The sequence below is a fragment of the Manacus candei genome, unplaced genomic scaffold (assembly GCF_025592945.1).
Source record: "Manacus candei isolate 608988 ecotype Guabito, Panama unplaced genomic scaffold, ASM2559294v1 h1tg000026l, whole genome shotgun sequence".
Taxonomy (NCBI): Eukaryota; Metazoa; Chordata; class Aves; order Passeriformes; family Pipridae; genus Manacus; species Manacus candei.
The window spans coordinates 3583162-3603563 of record NW_026138074.1 but is presented as its reverse complement, the minus strand read 5'-3'; the positions used below and the strand labels follow the sequence as shown (position 1 = coordinate 3603563).

The following is a 20402-nucleotide window of genomic DNA, read 5'->3' as shown; positions in this document are numbered from 1 at the left end:
TCTGAATTTCAGGTTTTGCCCATCTCTTCCTGTCCTTTCACAGGAAGGACAGAAGCTGAGAATTCTGGTTCCTCCTTCTTCATTTCAGCCCCTCAGGCTGTTTATATATTAAGAAGATCCCCCTGAACCTTCTCTGCTCCAAACTAAACAGTCCCAATACTCAGTTTCTCCTGCCATAATAGGTATTCCAGTCCCTTAATTATCTTTGGGGCTCTTTTCTGAAATTGTTCCAATACACACATGTCTGTATGGCACTAGGGAGCTTGTAGCTGGACATGGAACTAAGGCTGAATCATTAAAATCTTACAAAATCTAAATCAGTGATGCATGTTGAAGATAGAGTTTGCATTACTCAAAATAAAAAAAAAAGGAACTGGATCAAATTTTAACTAGAATTGAACTAATAAATCTTCACAAGAACAGAAAATTATATTAGTTGAAAATCTTAGGCTAACAGCTCTGTTGGAGTTGTTATTTATCAAAGCAATAAGGTGTGGGGAGATGGGGGAAGAAGCAAATTCTTATTCTGACAGTACACAGACTCAAAACACAATACTTGCTTTATACATATAGGATATGATTCAAGGACCCAAATGCCATGGCTTCCTTGGGATAAAGAAGTCTTGGTTCAAGGAACTTTGCAATGAAAGGTTTTAGAAGACAAAAGTCTCTGGCTGAGATGCCAAGATGATAGGAGAAGACAAACAAACAGCTCGCAATGAGCAAGAACTACATGCTGCTCCCTGTCCTGCTGCTAGCAGTGAGTAGTAGGGCAAAGTCTGTTTGTTGATTAGCTTCTTGTTATATGTGTTTTCAGGGTGGGGACACTGTGGTATATGCATCTATATAGCTATACACATATACCTATATAGATGCATATGTATCTCTAATTTTTCCACTTGATGAAAAGAGAATTATTTACCTCTTTTACAACAGGATCTGGATGCTGTTTGTGGATTTTGGCTGCTAGTGATGTATTTCATTACTGTCATTAAAGATGTTTATAATACAAGGCAGAGGGTTGTCTAAGTGCTGTGTGGGAGATACTTGATTCACCATGCATGATACCACAAGCATTAGTTGAACAAATAGGTTAGTACTATTCTTGTTGATACTGGATAGTTGCCTCAGAGCTGAGGAGTTTAGTCTCTTTTGTTTGCTGCTTTCTGAGCACATAATGGATCACTATTTTAGTAAAAAATTTGGTTTATTTGTAGGTAAAGCCAAAATGTTTAAATTTCTTTCATTTTCTTTCAAATATATCATGGCATGAGAAGTGAGGGGATTTCTTTAACAAAAACAGGGCACAACAAGAAGAAACTGTTCTTTCAGGTGTCAGGATGCATGTTTGGAAATTTTGTCACATTATTTTACATCAGAGAAAGGAGCACTTTTCGCTAAAACCCTTAGACTAAAACATTCTGACAGCTGATATGGTATATTGAAGGCTTGTCTTTGCTTTTCTTGGCTTGTTACTTCCTTTCTTATAGGGGGGTGGAGGAAAAGAGAACATTAGTGATATGTATTACTGACTTACTCTTGATAGTGCAAGTTTTTCCTAGTTAAGGAATCTTTATCTCTGTTGCAACAGAGACTTTTAGGAGCTAATCAAGACAATGTAGAATTCTGACACTGGCCAAGGCCAAGTTACAGAGCAACCAGATGATGGTCCTTGTACACTTTTGAGGCTCCAGCCACCTGGGTTACTGCAGATGTCTCTGTTTGGGCTCAGTCAGTACCCATATGTAGCACAGAGAGGTGGGTGTAGAAGTGCCTGCTGAAGTACTGATGTTAGGCCTGAAACAAGCCTACATGGACAAGTGGTCCATGCCTCTGGAAGAGCTTAGTCGTGCACTTCAGAACTTTTCAAAGGAGCATCTTCAGCCTGGTATGACTTTTCAGTGAATGGCATAAACCACAACACCCTAATTTTAGGTAAACATCTGAGGTTATACAAAACAAATATGTCCTAGTATTTGTCCATTTTAAAGGAATCATTACAGCAATGTTTTCCCCTGCTTGACTCTTTTGTGCCTGTGGCTTGTGTCATTGGTTTTACTATTCTTGTTCTCCTGCTTATAGTGATCCTGGCTTTGCAGAGCAATTAAAATTCTCATGCTATGATGTGTCACTGATCTTCTTAACATCCCCCTGGCTTCACAGTAACAAGTGTACTTGGCAATTTCCAGCGCTGACAACTTCAGTTTTTTTCCTCTGCTACTCAGGTGGTCAGACCCACACAAATGCCAACAAATTTTATAAAGCACAAAAGCAACGTCTCTGACTCAGCAGGGCTTTGTACCAAAGTGAGGGCAGGAGAGGTGTTGTGCCGACAGCCCAAAATTGGCTGGCATCTCTCAATGGGAAGTGAAACAGCAAGATCACCTTGCAAGCAGGCCTGGTGCCACCCAAACAGATGGGCTGAAGTATAAGCAGCCAAACAGTCATTTAGGAACACAAAAAGGATTTGTTGAAGGCACATTTCCAAGCTCGAAATGTCAGAATGGTTGCCTGTGTCAAGCCTCCAAACCTGAAGGGAAGGATATGTGCAAGTAATGTGGGATGAGCTAGTGCTGAAAACAAACATGCAAATCTGTTTTGGATCCTTTCCTGAATCCATTGAAAGATTTTTTTTTCATAGCTGTGAGACCTAGAAAGGATGAGTGGGAGAAGAGTCCTGCAAAGCAGTATTATTTCCCTACCATGTGCATCACTTTCCACAAACTGTGCTGACAAGGTAAAGAAATTATTTCTTTTGCCTCCCACAAATGTTGATGTGCAGGAAGCACATAACATTGCTCTGGCTGGCTAGTCTTTAGCAGCTGTATTTAATAGATTCAGGAAAAATTCTGTAGTATTAGCCAAGGTCTAAATCATAGAATCATAGAATGGCGTGGGTTGGAAGGAACCTTAAAATAATTTATTATACATAGGAGCATACCCTATTAAAGAATTAAAAGACTTAATCTCCAGTGGCTGTGGAGTTTTATTGAGGACTGAATTGCTTCACTGTAATAAGAACCTAGCTCTGGTACTTTTCTACTTAAAAGATTGACAACAAAAGAGAGGGGGAGACACCAACCCAAACTTCTGTAACTATGAAACTCAAGAATTTAGGATGATAATTGACGGAAATGTGCTTTGCTGCTTTTCCATCCACTACAAAAGCCAGAAAAATACTTACTACTTGTCTGCTGATCAAAGGTGCAAAGTAGAGAAGGGCTCACAAAGATAAACGGAATAACTTAAAAGGAAATGAGTTTGCAGGTAAAATTCAAAGCCCCAGTTGCAAGCTAAGCTTTATCTGAGCTTGCATTGTTATGCCTTGTAACTGGTGCCTTGCAGTTCCAGTTTAGAAAGTGGAGAATGAAAGAAAGCATTAATCTGGCTGAAATCCACATAACAGGATTGTATGTGAAACAAAAGTGAAATCAGACAGTGCAGCTAGTGAAATACCGCTTGAGGAGGAGGGGGGAATATGCTAGAAACAGCAGTTTTCTAGCCTCTTTACTGCAGCTGAACAAGCTTTAAGAAGCATTAGGAGGGGTAAAAAACCCAGGACCTACTTACTGTTATTTGATTTTTGCAACAGAATGTTCTTACCAGAAGAGCTGTTAGAGCACAGTGCCAGGGAAATGATTTGCATTTGGTGGAACTGCCCCTCAATTCTTTCAGCTCACGCTGCCCTTGTGGCACTTTAACACTAGTCATTTGTTGTAGGCTCTGCATTTGATGTTTTCATTTTCACCAGTTCCTCTGCAGAAAAGGATTGTGCAACAGTCGAGGACTACCAGTCTCTGGGAAGAGGCAGAAAACATGCATTCATATCTCAAATTCCAAATACGGAAGCAGTAAGAGAAATTGCCTAAATTATGGATAATCTGCTGCATAAATCTGTCTTCTCCTATTTTATAAAGCTTCCTATCCATGCGATTTGGAAACTTGTATCGACAGTGAAAGACAAGAGAATTCAAGAAAAGGTAAAAGCAAATTAAAAAATCCCTTCAATTGTAACCCTGTGGGCTATATCTTAAAGGGAGAGGATCAGAAGTTTAGCTGAACTGTTTTCTAGATATCAGTATCTGTGAGTAATGGCTACGTTTAAGATTTTTTGAGAGCACTGTGCATTTGTAAAAATTTGCTCTGAGAACAAATAATTTTTGATTCCAAGGAAATTACTGGACACTTAAAGCAATTGGGGTGTGAGACTGTGAAGCTTTAAATAGTCATTACCTGTCTGTTGAAGACCGCAAAAATCTATATTTCAGTGCTGTCATGAGCTGTTTTCAGTGTAATTCAAGTTCATCTTGAATCACTCATGTCATACTACCTGGCTGAAAAAAATTGCTAAACTTCCTTTTATTTTTGATAGTCTTGAATCTGCTTGTTATACTAAGGGGGGAATATTTGAGAAAATTAGTTCCTTAATAGGTATATAAAATAAACCAGACTTTCCCTTTTTTAACTTTTCTCTTAGTCATAAACCTTACGCTGTGCTGTTCTCTGCTGTTCTGTAAGGGTTTTATCTTTGCTAATAATTGTTCATTTTTCTGAGATCGGGTGTATGGACTGGTTGGTATTCAGGCCCTTTGTCATGTGTAAATAAAAGGTTGCAGTCTTGGCAGTAGAGCTTGTACCCTAGTTTCTTAAATGTTTCAGTAGATCATGATTTCTTGACTTAAATGGAAAATGAATATCCTTAGAACTGAATTGTAATCTGAAGCTGTTGCTATTTCACAAAGAAATGGAAGCTGTTTAGCATGGGACAGGGAAGAAGTGGTTAGTCTGGAACGAGGCTGTATCTAATGAGTTACTGTTCTTTTTCATCCAGTACATGCTCAATATTAAGCTATGAGGTGAGCATTCAGAAGAAGTCTATAACAAGAGCTGAAATTCTGCTTTTCTTTGAAACAGTTAAACTTCTTTGTTCTTTTTGCATGCTAAATGATACTGAATAGCGTACTTCTCCAAATGAGAGGTCATCAGGCAAGGAAAGACACATTCCTTTGCCATGATATATTTCGGAAAAAAAAGTTCCAGGGCTGTAACTGGCGGGAGGTGGGAGTCAAATCTGCTTTTCCTGTTTTGGTACAGTAATGTTCATTATTTTCTTTCTTGCTCTTAATGTTTTTACAATGGCTAACAGCTCAAGCACTACATGCTTAAAGAAACATCTTACTCATTCTCCTTCGGTTTGTCAGATGATGGCAGGGCTGATATTCACCACATAGTAACACTTGTTGCTTTGACTCTACAAACACTGGGGGGTGGGAAGTGCAGTTTTGCTTGGGAGGTTGCCCTTCATGGTGTTGAGAATAAGCTCTTTATTTCTGAGGATCACATTCTTTTATTTAGGAGGGTACGTCCTTGGGATTGTTTGCTTAATACTGCCTCAATGTCTTCTAATAAATGTTATCAGTAGATAACTGCTTTTTCTTTGAGGGTTTTTGTTGTTGTTTTCTCCGTATTCACCCCTTTACTGATCTCAACAGGCATCAAATTAAAGCTCCAGAGAGCTGATGGATTCATGCTAACTCTGCTATTGTCATGTTCTGTTCTGATGGCTTTCATCTGATGTGCACAGTGATTCTTGTCCAGTCACGGAGGCAGAAATTGCAAGTGAAGGATGCATGCAGAGCTAGTTGCCTAAAACTTTTGAGTTGTTCAAGGTTTGTCCTGACAGCTTAACTTCAAAGGATGCATAGACCAGTTATAACCTGAACATTCATTGATGGAATTGAATCGTTTAGACAGCAGCCTGTAACTTGATGGTAAATTTAATCATTCCTTTTCCATAAGGATGTGAATATCTTCAGTACAGTATACTTCTGACTCTGCTGCTTCTACTGCTGGAAGGAATCCATTTAATCAAAACAAACATTGATGTGGTTATTAGCATATTAGTCTCGAGACACAAATCTTTATCAATATAAAATGAACTCAATGTGGTGCTGCTATCCATTCTCTTTACATTGATATTGTGCACTGAATGTAATGAGGCTTGTTGAAGGACTGCTGTTCATTTTGATGTTCCAGAAAAGTTATGCATCCTAGGAGACTTTTTCTCTGATCAAACATTTAAAATGAAATACAACATTAAAACAAGTGTAATGGCTTCAATCTGAGGTTAGCTTTGCATGCTCACTTTAATGGGGTGCATTTTCCTCTGGAAACTAGACAACTAAAAAATCCTGTTTACTAGTTGCTTAGAAACTGATCATCATTAAGAGCATTAGACATCAAATATTTCAATAAAACCTAAAGCTGTGAAATAAATGCATATTGTTCTGAAAAGGTAGATTCTGGAAGTTACCACAGATTTTTATGAAGTCCAAGAGACAAACAGATTATAAGAAGAACATGTGTATAGATAAGAACATCCAGACTTATACTAAGAAGGATAAACTTACTTGCTTCAGGTATACAGTATGGTTTAGGAAGACTGTTTCAATACTAGCAGTGTATTGAATGTCTCCTTTCTTGGATCACCTTCTGGAATCATTCCTTACTGAACATATCAGACCAAGGAACATGGACTTCAGGGAGTATGGGTATGATCCAATAATGGAATTATTTATGATCTTTGAGATTTTTCTTTAAAACTTCAATGTTTTAAAGCACACAAATCAGAAATCATTTTAACAGGCTTTATAGAAATGGTATGAAAATGTGTTTTGTGGCTACATGGTAGAGTTTCTTTGAGAATAAGTGACATTTTAACAGCATAGTTGAGTTTAGGAGGTAATTCTGGTTAAATGAGGCTTTTATCTAGAATTCTACAGCTATTTCTCATGGGAATATGTATTTTTGAAGAGTAAATCTTACATAATTCTATACATTGAATTTTTCCATTAAAATTATTATGATTAAGTTCTTGGAAGGTATGAGGTATTTAATATTAATTCAGCCTGAGTAAGGAAATGAAACATGCTACTTATTTTGTTGTCAAACATAAAAGATCTATTATTTCAATGTGTTTAAGAGGCCTCTCTGTTTAGATAAAATACAATAGAAAGCATATATGTGGCTTATTTAATTCTGTTTATGCTGGCAGGGTTATCTCCTTTCCTTGAAGTATTTTTTCAAATCATTTGGCAGAGCAAGAAGTAATTTTTTTACCTTTGTTGCTACTTAGAGTGTACCTCATTAGCATTTGAGGAAATTACTTTTCAAGAGTATTGCAATGTTACCTCTTTCCAAAACATGGTCATAAAACTTATACTTCCTGTTGAAAATTCCAGTTGGACCCAGATAAAAAATTTTTCCTGAAAGAAACCACAGGATGCTTTTTTACTTCACAATTAGCTTCCAAAGGGCATGTGACCAATCTTAAAGAAAATTGTTTTGTGCTGAGAAACCACCAGCTCTCCTTCTGAATCCTAGCAGTAAAAGACCTTTCATACAGCCTTTCCAGCCAATACTTCTTTAGAATTATTTCTTGGTTACACACCAGCCATAAGGTGAATGCTAAAATAATTTCTCTAGCTAAGAGTTCATGCATAGGAGCACCAGAGTGATACCATCAGTGAGGTTCTGCACATGAGAATTACATAAGATGGGGTCTGTTCCTTTATGGAAACCACTAAATGAGCTCCAGGAGTCCAGAGCTGAGGGAGATGGAATGATTTGTATATTGTGCTTGGCATTGAGAGTATATGTGTATTTAGCAATTAACACAGCTGCTTTGGCAGAACCCTTTTCAGCCTCTTTTCTGAAGGAAGAGAGCTGTATCTGTTCCTCTCCCCCAGTAACTGCAGAACTTATGGATAGAAGAGTCTCAAACATGTGAAACACCCACACACTTAATGAAAATAAGGCTGGTTGGTAAGAGGGGAGGCATCCTATTAAAACTGCCTTTAAGAGCAACATTTCGTCAAAGATCATGCAGGAGAGAACAATCATAAGTACTTCATATCCTGAAAAAGCTCCTGTCAGTGTTGACGCTTCTCAGATATTAAAAAGAAAAAATTCCAAACCCTACTCTGGAGAACCTATCTAGGAAAATCCTTGACTTGTCTTATCTGGTAGTGGTTGATTGCTGCAGCTCCATCAGTTAATAAGTCAGTCAACCAGAGGACACCAGACTGTGGAGACTAGACAGGATATTCAAAATGTCATAAGAGAGCTATTGGCATTAAAACGTATTTGTCTTTCTCAAGTTCACTATTCTCAATTCAGTCACTGCTTTCTAAATTAATTTGATTAGAGATGGATAATAGCATCTATGCTGAGTTGCATTAAGCTGTCTTTCCTTCAAATCACCGTCCTAACTGTGATGGGCAGGATTTGTAGGTCCTTCTGAGGACTACAGGAACAGAGTACACATTCTCTTGTGAGGATGTTCTCCTAACAGAGCTTGTCAGGTGCTTGCTCATTTAGTGCATTGTTCTTTTGCCTTATCTTTTGTTTTCCTCAGAAGTAGCAACTCTATCCAGTTTAACAAAGTCTTATCTCAAAGTAACTGAGGAATTAACACTGTCTTTGAGGAAGGCAGTGCTCACAAAGGATGGATCTTTAATCAAGGAGAAAAAAGCTCACAGGCTTCATGCAAATAGGATATAAGGTGCACATTTCAATCTGTATTTAACACTTGGAATAGTTAAACTGTGCTCAGCCCATACTGAGTGGTTAGAGGCGCTTATAAAAGACTTTATACAGGTGAAACAGAGGTTACAGTCTTTGTGCACAGTTTACAGACCAAAGTAACATTAGTGTAACTGAATCTGACGTATGTTTGACACACAGTTCCTGAAATTATTGGACTACAGGCACTTTAAAGTAAAAATTCCATATCCTCAAGACTTTTGCAAGAATCAACTCTTCCAAATGGGAATGACTTTAGACATATAGTTAGCCTGGAGATGAGATATTGGGGATGCAGCTAAAGGGTCTGAACAGGACATTACTTTATCCAAGAAAAGAGCTATCAGCTTTTGCTGAAATAGCTGGCACTTGGCCTCTGCACTGAGATTAACAGTACCTCCCATCCCACACGAGTTAACTTCTACCTGGAGGTGATGCTCTCTCTCAGTGTGTATAGGAGGGATGGGATCTATGATTGCTGGTGCTGTAATAGTGATAATGCTTGTATTATGGCTGTGGCAGTTCAAATGCTACTATTAGGTTTAAAAAAAGAAGAAAAAGAAAAAATAATGGGGCACCCTGACTTTGTTTTGCTTCTCTAAAGATTTCTGTATCTAAAGATACATTTGTTGTAGGTGCCTCAAGTTTCCAGTATAAGTGCAATCTATATAGCTATTAATGAAAAATTCATTATAATGGCTTTATCATGTCAAGTTAAGTTTATTTATTAATAGTGGTATTTTTACTTTTTGGTGTGTAAAAACTCTATGTTAAATTTGAGATGACACTTTAAAAATGCTGCTTGCTTTGAATGACTAAGGTGCTATGATTTTTGTGGTTCAACAGAGGCCTGACTAATTTCTCTTATGAAACATTTTCCCTAATTTCTCTTCTTTGCGTTCTGAAGCATAAAAAGCTCTGAGTGCTGTGTATCCCTCAGTTGGTGAATGTCCAGAATCTGAAATACTTTGTGGTTCTCTGGGGCTGATGGATATTATGTTGTTTAATACTTTATGCTTAAGACCATCGTGTCAAAATGATTACTATGTTTTAACAATTCCTTGCAGTTCACAAATTCATTTGGAAAACTCTAAATCTTCTCATAGAGATGTATCCTCTTTGTCACATTAGCTTCTTCTAGGGTCATTTGGATCAATATTTGAGAGACTGCATCAGAAAAAATACCCATTTGGTCTGATTTGGCTTTATGCTAGACTTTCTCCTGTAGTCATAGAAATTTCTGTCAGGATTGTCTCAAGTTTTCCAAGGACGTGTAGATTCTTTTTTTTTTCCCCTAAGGAGATTTTCTGCTTGAATTATGATCAGTGGTATCAAAGCTCGAATGTTTTGTCCTTCAGATAAACATCTTTGTTGAATTAGCATCTTATATTTAAACCACAGTTTAGGTCTTCACTGCTTTTTGTCGGACATGACTACACAATTTTTCAACCATATGCTATCTCTATCTATACAGATATATTTTAAGATGAGCAGGTGTTGGTGTTGTCATAAGAAAGCAGCAACTAATACAAACCACTTGAGGGAAGCACCACGCTAAACAACGATCATGATCTGGCACTGAGCTTCTCCCTTTTTGACAAAAGCAAAAAGGAGCTGTGGTCCCTTAGCATCTTGAAGAACTTATCTAGCTGCTTATGGACTGTGGCAGTTCTTGTCTAATGGTTTACACTATTCAAATTCTTACTGTAATATGTTGAAAACATATTAATCTAAATGGTCAATGCTTATTTATTTTCGGAGTATAAGTTTATGAAAGATCTGCTGAAGAATTCTTACACCATTGACATCTAAAATAGGATAGTATTACAATTAAAATATGATTGTATTACATTTCCTGAAATACTAGTTTTCATTTAGGCGTTTTTTGTGGCACAGATATCATCTCAATCAGATATGGTCAGGTTGGATGGAGCTGTGAGCAACCTGGTCTAGTAAAAGATGTCCCTGCCTATGGCAGGGATATTGGAACTAGATGATCTTTAAGGTTCCTTCCAACCGAAACAATTCTATGATTCGACGATTCTTCACTTAGGCAAGACTTGACTTAGTCTTCACTGACCTTCACTTAGACTGGACTGGATGGTTGCTCCTGACAACTAATGCTTGGGGATGGGGGGGAAGTGGAGCAGGCTGGCTGCCACTTCTCAAATCTAGTGAAATGAAAAACCTTAACAGAATAGGCTGTGCAGTAGAAAGCTTATTCTCTCTTTAATCCTTAAACTCAACTTTTACAGCATTATTTGAATAACTGGTAGAACAGTGTATGTAAACAAAAGTATGTCAAGGATTGAAAGCCAAGAGAAGATCTGAAAACTAAGATACATTCCATTACTGAAGCTTTATTTGTGTATAAATGGAACAAATTACTTTTAACTAAAAAAAACTTCTGTCCTATCCCACTGTTTCTTCTCTTTTTCATATGAGAATAAGTCTGCCAGATACAGATTTGATTTAATATATGGAACCTTCATTTTAGCATTTCTAATGTCATGGAAAGACAAGGAACTTACCGAAATTTAGGTAGCATTTAAAATTCTGAGACAGTAAAAAAACCCAGATGCTTGATTCCTCTTTTCTTAATTGAATTTCTTCAGCTGTGCCCTCTTGAACTAGCTTATTGCACCATCAGATGTACTGAACATGTGCTACAGTTAAGAGGTACTGGGCTCATATGCACTCAGTAACACGTATTTATTTACATTTCTCCCCAGGAAATTAGACAGAAATATAGCAGCTCTATTTTTTACCATATTTTAAAGATAATTAGAGCAGAAACTGCTCAAGAGGCATTAAAAAAGGCTAGGTGAAAATTATTTTGAATGTTAGAAATTCTGGGATTGTCTATCCCAACAATTACAACAATTATCTAGCCTTTCAAATTCTTGTTTCTTTTCAAAGCAATTTCATTTGGCCTTCCTATTGAAGTTTTGAGGTTCATACTTTCCAGATTTTCTATGCAACTGAAAAGATTAGGAACTTTTTTCAGCACAGGAAAACTTCTTTGATATAATGGCACGGTTCCATGAACCAGCATGTAACATCAAACAATATACTATTAAAGCCCAGGAATTACAAATGCTGTAAACACAGCAGTGTTATTGGGCTTTCGGTTTTAGCCTTTCTCTGGCATTTTTGCCATGTCAAGCCTCTTTATGGTATTTACTTTGCATCCATAGCAAGTTTGTTATAGGCTACTACAGCCTAAACTCAGCCCTCAGAACAGAGGGGAACCTGAATTAGTAACAGCAATCTTAATAATAGTGGTTGCCTTTCATAGTAACACATGGTATTTTAAGTGAGGGCTAACATAAAGAAAAAATGTTTGCAACCATCTTATATATAGGACTCAGAAGTGCTGACATTGCTGTTAGAAACTTTTAAACCTGAACAAATTTCATGTAGTTGCTCCTTCAGTTACAGTGCTGCAAGAGACACTGTGTTTGAGCAGGACTAATTTCACGCGGAAGGGCAGGGTGTTGAACGGAATTACTGTCACCAACGACTAGACTGTTTCAAAATCATGTAAGTGTACCAAAAATAACCCCAAATCACAGTTCTGTTTAAAGAGAAGTGCTTGTGAAGCTTGTATACCTGCAATAAACCTGAAACTCATTAGAAAACATTTGCTAAAAAGTTCTCATTGGGATCAGAAGCCATTGTGTACAGGGTTACAAAAATGAGTCACCTGTTCTTTTCTTCAACATGGATGTACTTCTTTCAGTGGCCTATGTCTTGTGGGGGGAAATGGTGGTTTTCTTCTGTCACAAACTGCAAAAGAAATGCTATTTTAGAGGTTTTTGCAAGTCTAAAAATGGACCTTATTTTTCCTCACTAGTTTCTCTGCTACAGTTCTTCATTCTTTATTCTTTGACCCTAGAAGCAGTATCTTGATTAGACTCTGTAGGATGTAATAGCTTAATTGCTGCAATGCTTAATTTATTCAAACCTAGCTCTCTCTCTTTAGATATTCCAGTAAGGCTATGGTTTAGGATAAAACAGACTTTATAAACAGGAAAAACTGAAACACTAAGGTTATTTTATTCTAAATCCTTTGTAATCTGTCCTTGGAAGTGAAAAACAGCATCAGTCTGTACATACACGTTAAAGATGTGAGGCTGTAAACAACCAAAGATCAACTTTTCAAAAAAGAGAAAACAATCTGGAGTGAAAATTATGGCAGACATGAAAGACAAATTCTTAAAAGCACCTAGCTTACTGAAATCTGTATCTTCTGAAGAAAATACTCTAGGAGTCCTGTTCTGCAACTCCAAGAGAAGCAAAGTCAAGGTTTTAGTTCGCAATGCATACACACATAAGTAACTTCTAATTAATCCATGTTGCTCCTACAGTGTTACAGGCTTCCAATGACAGTTTTGTTTTGTTTTAGTTTTTTTTTTGCTTCGATGGACGATTTTCTACAGGTGAATGAGTGATGAATCAGGAACATTTACAGCTTGGTATCTTTTTATTTCAGCATATTAAATAAGTCATAGATATGATATATTGTTTGATATAACCTAATGATAGATAAACTAATGATAAACAGATTATGATTGAAGAAATGATAGATATGATAGGAATCATAGAAATATAATGTGATCTTATAACAATATCATAATACATCTTCTGATCTTAAATATATCATATGAAATATGAAAGATATAGGACAGAAATCATGCCTCTCATTAGATATCAAAATATTTTGTTCAGCTTTTAAATAGTATACAGGAACTTTAGGGTTATAATTTACTGTAAGTTGAACTTCAAATAGGAGATAATATTTTCACTGATTTATCACTACCAGTTTCTGTAGTCTATAAATAGAGTTGTTTCCTCAGAACTCCTCAATAGATCTGGATTAGGTTGGAGGCCCTCAAAGATGGAATGGGTACTGCCTAATACTTTTATTGAACGAGAAACTTTGTTTTTCTTCCTTCTGAATAGGCAGTTAGCATGCTGAATTCGTACTGAATCTCCCCACTAGTCAGATGGTGGGGAGGAGGGCCTATCGTACGAGTTTCAACTCTTTTTAAATTAAATCCTCCTCTGGTACTTCTTGCTTTGTTGCAGATGCATGGGATGCAGCTGATGTTAGTTGCTGAATTACTAGGAGACAGAGGGGCACCTCAGGGCCCTTTTAACCTTCTCATTGTGACAGGCTTGTAGAATATACCCTCCCAATTCATATGATATAGGTGCAGGGTTTGTCCTTCCTATATCCACTCCTGTCACTTTCAGCTGGGGCTGTATCCAACCTTTAGTGATGCATGGACTTGAATGTGAGCTATTATTTAATTATTTAATATAAGAGTTAGGCTGTAAGAGTTGCTGCAAAATATTTTAGCACATTTTTCCAAGGTAGACAGGAGCCTTCTGTGAAATGGATGTTTGTTTTTTAATTCCCTTGTGCTGAAGTTTGATATTCATCAGCAGAGGTATGGAAACACTTCTGAGCACTTGCTACCACCTCGAATTTGTCCTCACACAAGCTTGTGTAGATGGATGGGGAACAAGGTCACAATAACCTTGTAAAATTTGAGTATTTTTGCTAAGCGTACTTTACTAAGTGTTACATAACTTGTATGTGCAGTTTTTACTCTTCCCCTTGCAACCTTATTGTTGACTTTGACTAAGAATGCATCTGAATACAAATTTAGTCTTTCTATTCACCAGTTGGGCCTGTCTTAAGGTTAGAGGTCTTTTATGCTAGAGCACATAGTTGCAATAGAAGCACGTTACATTAATTACTTTTATTAGTAACCCCTACCAGCTTTAAAAGTGTGACCTCGGACCACTTTTTTAAAGATATAATGGAAGAAAAACTCCTCTGTATATTTGGCTTCCATTTACATACACATTGTAGTGACTCTGAAAATAAAATGGTATGTGGGCTTTCCTGTAAAACGAAAGTTTGTAATAAATTTCTCCCAACCTGAAAAGCTGCCACATGCTTTCACTTGATAAAATTTTGTTGGCTCTGAGTCTGAATAAAATTTCACAACCAAACATATTATGCTTAAGTGTGTTATCAAACAAATTATCTTATTCTTGCCAGGAGCTGAAATCTTTCAACTACGTAAACATCTGTTTATTAACTCCAAACTCCTTACTGAATATTACCTTCACACTGGTTTACTCTCACCAATGATCTTGAAAAAGAATTTCCAAGAGAGACTTGGCAAGATTACTTGTCTGTAATATATGCAGCATTCCTGAAATTCTTGGCACATTACCCTTGAATCAATTAAAACAAAAGTACTTTGCTGTTGCTGGGGTTTTTTTTAACCGTTTATAGTTTCACTGTTGAAATGTCTTTATTCTCTACCACAGACATCTTGCTATAATGTAACTGAAATAGTTTAAAAGTAAAGGAGGTGTCTCCTTTGCTGTTTAATGAATTGTAGTAATCCTTCAGCAAGGCATACACCTTTACTGGGGAACAGTTTTCCACTTTCTCCTATATTCAGGCCACAACATGACTGTAGCTGAAGCTGACAATGCAGAGAAGTGGAGTCTTTGTCCTATAGCAGACATACTAACAAGGCATTTTGCCTGCCACAGCGAAGACTTCCAATAGTAACTTGCTTCACAGCATATTCCAATTATAGTGCACAATCTCCTTGGCCATGTTTCTTGGCTGTCTATTACAGGCAACATGAAACCAGATCTTTACTTCACAAAATGTCTCTGGAAATGTGAAGCTTACGGTAGATAGAATAGAGGCACTTGTGAGAGCTTCCACTTTAGTAGTGAAGCTTTTACTGGAATAGTCAGCTTCGAAAACAGTCACTGAGGGTGAAACAAACAGCTGAATAGCTCTGGGTGTCCTAAATAAAGGGAGGAAAAACCTCTCTGGAAACTGTGCAATTAATATTTGTAACTATTTCAAAATAGTGCAGCTGAAGGAAGAGAATGGCAGGTGAGTAGTAAGTATGTGGGAGAGATAGAAGGTATTGAGAAGGAAAGTACAGAAGATGAAATGCAGGTTTGAGATAACAGTTGAGTGTTACGGATATATGAAACCCGATTTTCTTGAATGCCCTGAGATCGTATGTTCACAACAGTTCAAAACTGATTTAAGGTTGGAACTCCCTTAGTCCTGCCACTGCTTCACACTGCCTTCCTACACTAGTTCTGGGAGTTCTGCAGTAATGCTTTTTGTGAGGTAGGCTTTCTTCTCAGCTGGGTTACCACGAGATGACAGTGTCTGGGCCTGTGCAGAACTGATTGCCAGGAAAAGGACAATTGCCAAAGCTTGATTTTGTTAGCTGAAAGTGCTGTGGTGCTGCACCCCTTCTCTGAACATAGAATGTTGGTAGGGATGCTACTTAGGGGTGGAATGAGAGGGTTAAATTTAAGTGTTTTAAAAATCAGTGAAATATAATTTGATTGCCATAAACCAAAGTTCCTTAATTAGCATAATTGTACAGTGTCAAGACAGGGCTGAGCTAAGGTAATTTGAAAATGTAGCTATGTTTTTTACACCTTAACATGCTCAGAATTATAAAATGAAATGCGTACTTATTTCCTCTGGAAGACTGTATAATTTTTCTTCTTTTAAACTTGAACTGATTTTATATACATATACACACACACATATGTATATAAGCATTCGAAGTTTAAGTGGAATTGCCATGGATTTTCCTTTGGAGAAGTCTATTTGGAGATGAGGTGATTGCTTCTATCAGCTATCAGTTGAAGAGCATGCATGGAAAGGATTTGGGGAGGAAATATACAACACAGGCTTTACAAATGAGAGGCCATTTAAACTGTGTAAATGAGAAGCTCCAGTATCATCCCTCCTCTGTCCTGGCTCCAGTCATAAAAGTACTCTGTATAGGACTGTAAAAGCACTGGTGAGTTTTTGACTTGCAGATGAAAGACAACAAATAATGAGATTAAATCAAATAAAAGTCTGTCTTACCAGAAACTAATTTTTTTCTTCTGTAAAAGCTAAATTATACTCAGCATACTGAGGGCAGCTTGAATTATAACTAAGTAAGCAAACAGTTGAGAAGCCTGTTTTGACAGAAGAATCACGTATTAACCTTTTCTGTCCCAAACTGAAGTGCTGTAGAAATCTCTGTCCATATTAAAATGCTGTTGATGTTACGATTCAGAAAAATGTCTCTGGTTATAATGTATAAATAAATTCTCATTAGGTTAATAAAATTTGCAGTAGATTTCATGACCATTACTCAACACTGACAGACTTTAAACAAATGCATCTTTAAAAGGATACTTCAAAAGAATCTGTAATGTCACTTCAAAGCAACAAGTATTTCAAGGGCTATTATGGTCTGAAAAGTGACTTCACCACAATTCTGTGTAAAGGATCTTCAATCTGTGAACCATGCAGTTATAGGTATTTTTGTCATGTTTAATATACATTTTACTGCTTCTGGTAGTGCTGTAGCACAAGGGAGTTGTTGAGATGAAGCTGAATTGAGATCCTGAAGACTAAACCAAACTTGAAGTTCAGCTTGCATATAAACATGCTGCAGCTTAAGGCTTATCTGTTTAATGCCATTAGACTGAATTCTCCCTTCTTTAATTCCAACTGATTGATGGTACTACCTGGAATGTAATGTATTTATTACTTTTTCATTTTCCCAAGCTTTCCAGAGGCCCAGAATTAATTCTTTTCTGAAGAAACAGAAAGGCAGCTAAGAGCAGCCTTTTGGGTTGCCTCTCGATTCATACAGAAACTATGTATGCATTTTTACAGCTACCTATTAAAAAAAAAAAAAACAAACAAGTAAACAAAACCCAAACAAACAATTTCTTTAATCAAATTACTAGTTTTCAGCCCTGAAGGCCCAGGAGGTCAGAAAAAGTGCTGAAAGCAGCAGTACCTATTCATGCACCCCATACCTGTTCCACTCTCTTGGCTGTGCCAGAATAACCACTTCTGATTTAGTTAGAGAAGTCTGTATCCACTGATCTGCTGGGTTATTCTAGACATGAATCAGTTCCCACATGAACTTAGGTGTGGGTCAGTTTGGGGTTGTGGGGCTGAGATAACCCAGTGGCTGCCCCTACTGACAGCCACTCACAGAAGGCAAAGTCTGACTTGGCCATCAACAGGAGGCAAATTTTGAGACTTCTGTGGGGAAAAGGATGGGGAGGGAATGGGGGGGTGGAGGTGGTGTGGCAGGAATTCTTTTTGGCTGCTGCAGAACACTGAGGTAGTACTGTGAGGCATTTAAACCTGACAAGAGATGGAGAAAGCCTAGGGTGGGGAGGCTGCTTAAGCAGTCATTGAATGCTCTTGTGTCCTGAATGCAAAGCTATTTCCAGAAGGTTTTCTTGTTTTTATGAAGTATTTTCAGGTCTGTGAACTAGAAAGAGAAAACAGTGATGTAACAACCACTAAAGTGTTCAGTCTTTTTCCCCCCAAAACCCATCAGTATTGCATATCATTCCAAGTACTATTTTTTAAAAAAGAGAATCTAACTGAAGTTTAAGGACTGTTTGGCCATTTCTATCTAATGGAATTTGTGTATGTTTTTCTGACTTGTATATGTATTTTCACTGAAATTATTCTGTTAGGACTAGACATGTTTGCTCATTGGGTATTCAGAGAAGTATTTTATTGCAAGACTTTTTTTCAAGATTAAAAAATGTAAACCAAATATTATTTTAATTTGTGAGTACAACTGGCTACAACAGGTTACTCTAAGCAAAACATTTTTTAATTTCAGACTTGTCTCTGCAATCATATCCTCATAATGTTCTTTGGTTTGCCAAATATGCCTTTGCCACAAACTTTTATGAGGCTTCCTGAAGATATTAAGGCTATCCTAATACTCTCGTGGATCAAGCTCATATTAAGGACAAGATTTTCAAAGAAACAATATTTAGTAGCAGATGGAAATAAAATACTTTGAGCATTGTTTATTAAACAGACACTGTTTGCAGTTGTAGAGTATGGCAGAAACAGTGATATAATTTTCAAGGATGGATATAGTCCTGGTATAAAGCTGAAGAGGTGCTTCCCAGCTGCCTGGCAGCGTCATGGGCATGTAAGACTGACAGATGTATGCAAATGTGAAAGAGATTAAGCCCCAGAGATGAAGATTTTTAGTTGTTGTTACAGAGTAGGACTTGCTTTTGACTTTATTCTCTTCTTTTGAGACACATGAACACAGGATGTACGCAGACTTTGTCACGGATATTTAGGTCTCAATTGTGAACAAGCTCAATAATGTTCAGGAACTCCCAATCTTCTCCCCAAACGTTTTCACAGTGCAAAGGAGTCCAAACCTGTTACGAATGTTAACAGTATTAGGACCTACAGGCTTTGTTTTTTCCTTTATGGAAATATTTACATAAGTTTTTCACATTTAGTGGTAACATATGACATTGAAAGCAAGAGCTACCTGTTTTAACCAAGTAACTAAATGTTTTTCTTAATGCATTGTGCATCAGTTTTGTGTTGAAATTGTAGCATTATAACTAGCATTATGAGTATCTCAGCATGGTTCTTTGCTTGCCTTACACACAAGTTAACAGAAGCACTCTTTTGGAGGAGACTCACTCCTGCAATGACAGTGCTACCTGGGACACTTCATGGAGTAACCAGGGAGATATTCAAGTAACATGGGACAGGTCAGAAATTATGTATTAGGTATTCCCAAACAATTAACCTATCTGCTGTCATCTAAGTTTTGCGAATGCAAATATCTGGAGCCTCTACTTAAAGTCAGCACTTCTAACTCTTCTTTACCTCTCAAAATATATTGAAAAATCTATATTGCATTAGCACTCAAAGTTACCTTCAAGAGCTTCAAAAGAAGCAAGGATGCTCTTTAACTTCCCCCTGTTTAGCTCAGGAATTCAAGAGGTATGCTGTTATGGGTTGTGAGATTTAGCTGAAATGTTAAAAATTTAGTTCTGTTAAATGCTGCTTATGAACTGTCAAAGATTGAGTTTGGTTTCTTCTGCTGCTGAAGAAAAACAAACCCAAAGTGCCAGGTTGTTAATCATGAGATGTTAATGCAAGTGCATTTCTAGGACCATGTTGTCATGCTCCTTTAGAAATGGTGTGTAAAACCTACAATTAGCATGTCTTTGTTAGATTTTGACCTTGAAAGTTGAAAGGCATTTTGTTCTTACTAGTGCTGTGCATCATACCTTAAATTAAAATTTATTATATTGGTGGAGGTTGCTTTTATTTGAAAACTTCCCTAGCCTTAGAGCTCAGCACTTGTACTAGAGTTTCAGATAATATTCCCGTGGTGTCTAGATGAGCATAATTGAATTGGTAAAGCATATTTTCCCCCTCAGAATTCAAATAGTGATTAGGGTTGGTCATTTTATGATTGGCAGCTAAAACCTAGTTCGTTTAAATCTTAAACCTGAAGTGTTTAAGATTTTTTATTGAGTTGATTTTTTTTTCATTTTGCTAACATTTATAAGAAAAGGATAATTTCGTGATGCAAAACCAACTGGACTACCAGCCTAGTCTAACTGTACTGTAACTCCAATAGCGGCTACTTAAGGCCTTTAAACTGAGACAGGGGAGATTCAGACTGGATATTAGAAAAATTTTTTTCACTGTTGTGGTGGTCAGGCACTGGAATATGTTGCCCAGGGTGGAGGTGTTTAGGAGGCATCTGGATCTGGTGCTGGGTGTTATGATTTTGTGGTTTAGGGGTTACAGTGGCAGTGCTGGGTGGACAGTTGGGCTGGATGATCTTAAAGGTCTCTTCCAGCCTCGATGATTCTACGATTCTACTCCAGGTACGTGACACACATTTTCATGGCAGCAGAGCAGCACCGTGGCGAGTGGGTGC

The 20402-nt window shown here is 37.3% G+C and overlaps 1 protein-coding gene across 3 annotated transcripts in view; it reads left to right on the top strand.

Annotated features, from left to right (window-relative positions):
* The first annotated feature begins 3690 nt into the window (after positions 1-3690).
* The window catches only part of ATP2C1 (ATPase secretory pathway Ca2+ transporting 1), a 68210-nt gene continuing 51498 nt past the window's right edge, over positions 3691-20402 (top strand). The window contains exon 1 of one of the 3 annotated variants that reach the window (XM_051789092.1): positions 3691-3980. In XM_051789092.1, the coding sequence (XP_051645052.1) occupies positions 3873-3980 (108 nt within the window). In that variant the 5' untranslated portion in view covers positions 3691-3872. The remainder of the gene's footprint in view (positions 3981-20402) is intronic. The other 2 variants (XM_051789093.1, XM_051789102.1) reach the window with 2 other exon arrangements.